This window comes from Acinonyx jubatus, chromosome B1 (genome assembly GCF_027475565.1).
Source record: "Acinonyx jubatus isolate Ajub_Pintada_27869175 chromosome B1, VMU_Ajub_asm_v1.0, whole genome shotgun sequence".
Lineage (NCBI taxonomy): Eukaryota > Metazoa > Chordata > Mammalia > Carnivora > Felidae > Acinonyx > Acinonyx jubatus.
The window spans coordinates 32,211,876-32,218,771 of NC_069382.1; the positions used below are offsets into that span (position 1 = coordinate 32,211,876).

Genomic DNA, 6,896 nt, shown 5'->3' on the forward strand with positions numbered 1-6,896 from the left:
TTATGGCCCCTCTCTCTTGGAGGTTCTCGGTTTTGGTTTGGGATCGAAACAGCTGGATTCTGGAGACTTTTATCCCACCAATCTTGCTCTTTTATCTGATGCTTTAGTTTTCGTTTGAAAGACACACATTTAAAATTTTGAAAGGAAGATTGGGCTAAATATTTTGACAGCTGAAAACGTTTTTGGCGATTATGTTTTCCCAGTGATCACCCTCAGGGAAATAATAAGAAGAAATGCAGGTCACTTATAGTCCCCCAAATACCCTACTGTAGGAAAAGAAAGGGTCAGGTCGTGGAGATTTCACTTCGAAATGACAGGACACCATGCAATCGACTATGTTTCCAATATGACCTTTATTGAGCAAGTACTGCTGTGACGTTTAACATCAATCAACGAAAGGTTGCAAACTGTGCATGTCAACGAGGTTCTCCCATGAACAAAAGTCCATTTTAAATGCACCAGTGAGGTAAACATAATTATTCATATATAGCTTTCTTAAGGCTAAGAGAGTTCTGTGTTTCATTTATTATTTTTGGCTCAGTTGGTTCTTTGCAGAATACATCTCAAAACATCCCCCCCCCCCCAAGTGCCCCCCTTCCAACAGCTTAGGAAATTGGCCAATTCCCCAGGAACATACAATGTCATGCATTTGAATCACCCAAAGACTGAGGAGGGAGCACCCTGAGCTTGCATGCAGTTCCCTCGTATTGCACAAAGTAAAATTCAATGTCTGGAGCCCCCATGGGAGAACCCGTTCTGTTTTGAAGCTGTCAATCACATGCATATTAAAATTGTCATATGGCTTAACCTTTTGCAATGGACTCAAATCCTAGTCACTCTGGGTGACTTCCTTTACTATGGCGTGTGAAGTGACCTTCTCTACCTTTTTGGTAGACACTAGCTTCTCCTCAAAGGTCTCTTCATGCTCTTCGACCTTTTGAGTGACGGTTACAGATTTAGTGATGTATTTGGTAGCACCATCGCCCCCCTCACTGGTGATTTTTTCTATCTTTTTGGTCACCACCACTTTCTCCTCGCTTCGGTCTGCCCCCTTCTTTTCCTCCGCTGGGCTCAAGTCTAGCCCATTGGTGACAACCCCTTTCTCCTCTTCTCCCCCACTGCCTTTCTCCTTAGTTTCCTGCTCTCCCTCCTTTTCTTCCACCTCCCCATTTACTGCTATGTCCTCCTTCCTGGATTCCTTGGAAGCCTTATCGCTGCCTTCCTCCTCACTCCCTCCCTCCTCTTCTGCCTTCTCCTTCTCTTTCTCCTTCTCCTTCTCCTGTGGCTGCGGCTTCTCCTCTTTGGCATCTTTCTCCAAGCTCACCTTTACTGACTTGCTGACCTCCTCCACCATCTCCTCCTTGACCGGGGACTCCGCCTTCTTCTTCTCTGGCACGTCCTTTGGCTTCTCCTCCTTCCTCTCCACCTTCTCTTCCTTGGGAGATTCCTTTGCTGCTTCCTTCTTTTCTTCCTCTACTTTCTCCTCTTCCTTTTTCTGTTCGACTTTCTCAGCTCCAGCTTCCGCTTTCGGCTTCACCTCTTCCACTGGGGACTTTGGCACGGGAGACTTGGCTTTCTCTGGCTTCTCTGCCTTGGCTTCTGCTACCGGCTCCTCCTTGGGAGCCACTTCTTCACGCTTCTCTTCAGGTTTCTTTTCTTCCTTAGCTTCAGCTTCCTCCCCTTCACCTTCGGCCTCGGTCTCTCCTTCTTCTTCCTGTTCACCTTCCTCTTTTTCACTGGAACCCTCCTTCTCGGATCCTCCTTCTTCGGCTTGGTCTGATTTAGCGCCCTCCTCCTCCTCCTCTTCTTCCTCTTGGCCTTCCTCTTCCTCCTTTTCTCCTTCCTCCTCTTCTTTAAGTTCAGGCGCAGCCGCTTTCACTGGCGACTTTTTGGTAGCTACGGCTTCTTCTTCAGCTTGTTCCTCTTCCTTTTCTACTGCCTCTTCTTCCTTCTCTTCTTTCATGGACACAGCCAATTCCTCTGTAATGGCTGTCAGGGCATCTTCCATTTCCGATTTCTCATCTTCCACTTTGGTTTCCTCTATGATCTCCTCCACAAATTTGTGTTGGACCTTTAACTTAGGAGCCTCTACCTTGGTTTTCTGAATCTTACTGGATATTGTGACTGAGGGCGGCCGGTGTGTATACAGCGGCCCAGTGATGCTTCCTGCAAATGTGCTAAATCTGGTCTCTTCACCCTCCAGCAGTTTTCTAAGGACCGAAACAGAAAAGACGAGACATAAGTAAAACCTCAGTGGGCCTTCTGAGTGTCATTATGTTATGGGTAACGCAGCAGATACCTTTCAACAAACAGAATCACGTACATAAGAGGTTCTGTCAAGCCAGTGTAATACCTGCTATCATTTCATATCATACCTGCTATCTGTGTCATATCCAGAGATTCTCATGGGCCACCAGCCAATCACCTGCTGCAGTAACTAACCACACCCAATAGTCCACTAACACACTGGGCCGCCAAATCTCAGCTCTGCCGCAGTCTATTTGCTGCACCGTGAATATGCTGGAAAGCTCCCTCGTGGCCAAGAAGGCCTCAGTGACCTTCTTGAGCACTTGGACTTTCAGGATGTACACTAAATTTCTTTTAGCGAACATAATGTTCAACGTTATCTATAAAACCTTTTAGCGTACGTCGGAATTTAGGCTACATATACATACGCTAATATGGGAATATCAAGTTATAAATTGGCAATTTTAATCATAAAGTGTCTATTTAATATAATCACTCAGCTTTCCTGAAAAGAGAGATAGCTCTGAATACCATTTATTCCTGTCATGTTGTGATGATGACCTTCTTGGTAGTAGAAAAAGTGTTTCGTCAAGGATTTTCTCCTATGAACTTAATTAACCATAACGTGGCATCACATAGCACACCTATAATCTCTTTTCTTTTCTCTTTGTCTGGTTGTATATCTAGGTCTGTACATGTAAATATAAATAAAATAGAATACATATATATATATATATATATATATATATATTCTCTCCTTCTTCCTCTCTATAATTCTATCTAATATATTCTATCTAATCTATATATATCCTTTCAATCTATAGCTGTTCTCAGCCAGATGATGGCAATAGTAAGCTGTAACAGAGAAACAGAGAAATTCAATGTCCTGATATTTGTCCTTGACATTATAAAGTCAAAAGCTGAAGCCACCATATGAAATACTAACATCCAAAATGCCATTCTTGTTTCAAACGTTTGGAAAACAGTTTTCACGAAAATAAAATAAAAAAATTAAGCATAAGCACTGAATTAATCGGCGCTCTTCCTCATTTTATTTAAATACTTACTTCAACTAATGTTCATTCTTTCAAAGCTGTGTAAAAAGTGGTAAATTTCCAATTCCTTAGATTTTTTTTTTTAATTAATAAAGAAAACCAGGCACTGATTTAAAATCCCCGAAACCTGCTTGCTTTAACTTAAGTGGCGGGGGTTCAGCCAAACAACCTCCGCAGTGCGGTTAGTGTTTTCCGCCCCATCCGTCGTGAGCACGGTACCTGTACGCAGCGATCTCGATATCCAGAGCCATCTTGACGTTGAGGAGGTCCTGATATTCACGCAAATGACGAGCCATTTCCCACTTTGTGCCCCGAAGCTCATTTTCCAACTGCTGGATGGTGTCCTGAAATAGACACAGCCAGAGATTCATTCCTCCAATAGCAACTTCTTTCGCACTTACCACCCCTCCCCCCACTTCCCTCCAGCTCTGTAAACCCCGTAGCTCTCAGCCCCTTAAAAGAAAAACAGCAACAACAAACCAACTAAGGAATTACCAAATAAATGAACAAACAAGATCAGTTAGGCAATAAGAGATTTCCTGGGCAATCATGCACCGAGACCCGTGGACCTAGAAGTCGTCTCAGCAGGAAACAAACATGCCTGGGGGAAACCCCACGGCTGACTGAGCCCTTCTCATCTGAACCTTTTGGGCTGAAAGGCGATTTTAAGAGTTCTGATGGCGGCTGGGAAAGTTGAGAATATATGCGTTGCTGCACAAGCTGTCCTAAAGTTGCTGCTTTATCAACTGCCCGCATGTGTATCCTCTACTTTAAAACTAGAGCTCGCGAAGGAAAAACGCGTTTAGAAAAAGGGCGGGGCTCTTAGGAGCTGGAGATGGTGGGTGGAGGAGGCGTGGAGAAGGGATGGGGAGGGGCGAGGACGCTTTGCGGATCTAACTTGGGTCTGCGTCGCGCGCGCGCACTGGCCAGCGGCCGCCAGGGAGCGCGGCGGGGAGCGCGGCGGAGAGCGCGCCGGGTCGCGTGCCTGAGTGTCGGGGGCGCGCGGCGCTGGCGCTGGCGCAGGCTGGCCGCGCAGCCGCGTTTCCTACCTGGTAGCTGCTGAGGTCGTGGTTATGGCGCTCCTCGATGTCGCTGAGCTGCCGCTCCAGGGACTCCTTGGTGCCGCGCACTGACTCGAGCTCGATACTCTTGGACTGCAGCTGGCGCCGGTACTCGGCGATCTCTTCCTTGGCGGAGCGGATGGCCTCCTTGTTTTGCTCGGCCGCCTCGGTGAGCTTGGCGTAGCGGCACTTAAACCACTCTTCGGCCTGGTGCATGTTCTGGTCGGAGTGGCATTCGAGCTGCGAGCGGATCTCCTTCAGCGCCGACGAGATGTCTGTCTTCAGGTAGTCTTTGCGCTCCACCGTGATGTGCGACGCCTGGATCTGGGCCAACAGGTCGGCCACCTCCTCCTCGTGATTGCTCCGCAGGAAGGCCACCTCATCCTGCAGCGACTGCACCTTCTTGTCCAGCTCCACCTTGACCAGCGACGCCTCCTCGATGTCTTTGCGCAGCGCGCGGATGGCCGCCTCGGTGTCGTCGCGCAGCCGTGCCTCTTCTTCGAAGCGCTCCTTGAGCCGGTGGATGTCTTCCTCCAGGTGATCCGAGTCCAGCTGTACCTGAGCCTTCTCGTGATTCACCAGCTCGAGGGTGGCGCGCAGCTCGCGGATCTCCTGGTCGTACGCGTCGCCCAGCTGGGCGTGCGAGGCCTGCTTCTGCCGCAGCGCCTGGATCTCCGCCTCGATCTCCTTGTTCTGCTGCTCCAGGTAGTGCACCTTCTCGATGTAGCCGGCGAAGCGGTCGTTCAGCCCCTGCAGCTGCTCCTTCTCGTTGGAACGGGACAGCTTGTAGTCGCCGCCCGGCCCGGAGCCGCCGTTGAGCAGCGACGAGGACTGGCTGAAGTCGAGGCTGCTCTCGGCCGAGCTGAGCATAGCCGAGCTGTAGGCGAGGCGCGGGCCAAGCGCGCTGCGCTTGTAGGAGGAGGACACGGTGCTGGGCGAGCCGCGGGACCACGACTGCGAGCGGAAGCCGCTGGACGGGGAGCCACTGACGCGGCTGAAGCTCGAGCGGGTCTCGGTGACCCGCCGGTAGGCGGACGGGTTGCCCAGCGAGTCCAGTGTGTAGCTCATCTTGGAGGCCTCGGGGCGTGTGGCTGTCACAGCGTTCTGCTGGTCTCGCCGCAGCCCATTTATAGCCGCGGCGGCTGGTCCCGGGCCAGGGCCCCGCCCCGTGGAGGCGGCGGCCGAGGAGGCGGGGACTGCGGGCACCGGGCCGGGGGAGACGAGGGGGGTAAAGACAGCCTAGCGGTGATTCAGCGCCCGCTCCACGTGGGCCCACGCCGCATCGGACCCCGGACTTTGCTGCCCCGTCCGCGGCCCCTCCCCCAACTCTCCTAGGTCCCAGACCACTTGTCGCCCTTCAGGCCCCCTTTTTTCCATTTCTCTTAGCCTTCGGATTGCATTTTACACCCTCGGTGCGAGTATTCACCCAACGCCCTTTCTTTGTCTAGTCACTCTTCTGCCATTCGGACAGCTCTTCTCCCGACCCCTTGGCCACCTTGTTCTTTCCTCATACCCACGGCTTTCTCTTCTTTGGCCCTTTCTCCATTACTTTTTTCTTTCCCCGCCTTCTGTGATGAATCGCTTCCCCTTCTTTTGGGCATCTCTTCGCTTTCCCACTTTAAGCCTTCTTAAGTCCCAGTCACTCTGCCCTTCTCTCCAAGCCCTTTCCTCCTGGACCTTTTTCTTCCCATCCTTTTCTTCTCCCCTTCTCTTTCCTCCCCTCCCCCTGCATTCTTCCCCTCCCCCAGCCTCATTTCCCCTCGCCTCCCTCCCCTTCCCCCACTCCTCCTTTTAAAGCAGCCCGAGATGGGCGCAGGCCCCGAGTTGGGCCTAGAAGAAAAAAACAAAAAGACTTTGAAGAACAGTCGGCCTGAAGGCTTCGGGAAGGGGACAAAGAGGATGGGCCTGGGTAGTTATTTGTATTAAAGGTGGGATATGGCGCTACATCCCGCTTAACGTTTGGGGGACGTCCGCAGCTTCCGCGGGGGCAGAAGGTAAGGCGCTTGTGCTCGCTATGGCGCCGGCAGCACCAAGGACAGCGCCCAGGCCGTCGAGCCGGGAGACTCCGCTGCCCGGGAGGGGGGGGGGGCGGGGGGGGGGCTTATCGCCCAGCGTTGCCTGCCTGTCGGGTTGGCGGGGGTTTGTTTCCCCCTCTTATCCCCGAGTAAATACAATTAAAGCCTGTTTGTAGTGAGTGACTCTGTTTGCAGGGGCCAAGCTGGAATTGAACACTAAGATTTCTCTGCAATGCAGAGTTGGCACAATGAACCGATTGCAGATTTTGAAAACAACTAAAATTCATTAAAGTCAGGTAACAGAAATAATATACATGTAGCCCCGTTTGGGTTTTCTAACATAGGATAGGTGCAAGAAATCAAGAGAAGCAGGGACTGAAATTTGAAGGTCAAATATTCTTTGGAAAGGGGAAATTGAAATCTGCTGAGGTGAAAAGTCCAGGGGAATATAGTTTGTGATAAGTTTGAACACAGACAATTGCTGCGTCATCATTCTGTTCAGTACTCCCTGTGTGTAA

At 50.7% G+C, this 6,896-nt stretch overlaps 1 protein-coding gene across 1 annotated transcript; it reads right to left on the minus strand.

Moving 5' to 3' along the window:
* Positions 1 to 334: 334 nt before the first annotated feature.
* Positions 335 to 5,491, minus strand: NEFM (neurofilament medium chain). Its single transcript, XM_027077375.2, has 3 exons — positions 4,352 to 5,491; positions 3,522 to 3,646; positions 335 to 2,210 (listed from the first exon to the last, which is right to left on the minus strand). The coding sequence occupies exons 1-3, from the start codon at positions 5,429 to 5,431 to the stop codon at positions 830 to 832; spliced, it is 2,586 nt and encodes an 861-aa protein (XP_026933176.1). The 5' UTR covers positions 5,432 to 5,491; the 3' UTR covers positions 335 to 829.
* Between the last annotated feature and the right edge of the window lie 1,405 nt (positions 5,492 to 6,896).

What these genes read in the sequence shown, in the direction of transcription:
- NEFM (XM_027077375.2), bottom strand. Translation starts at nt 5,431, where the DNA reads ATGAGCTACACACTGGACTCGCTGGGCAACCCGTCCGCCTACCGGCGG. An exon ending in ACGACCTCAGCAGCTACCAG is followed by an intron (nt 3,647 to 4,351) that starts GTAGGAAACGCG and finishes TGTCTATTTCAG; the next exon opens with GACACCATCCAGCAGTTGGA. An exon ending in ATCGAGATCGCTGCGTACAG is followed by an intron (nt 2,211 to 3,521) that starts GTACCGTGCTCA and finishes TTCGGTCCTTAG; the next exon opens with AAAACTGCTGGAGGGTGAAG.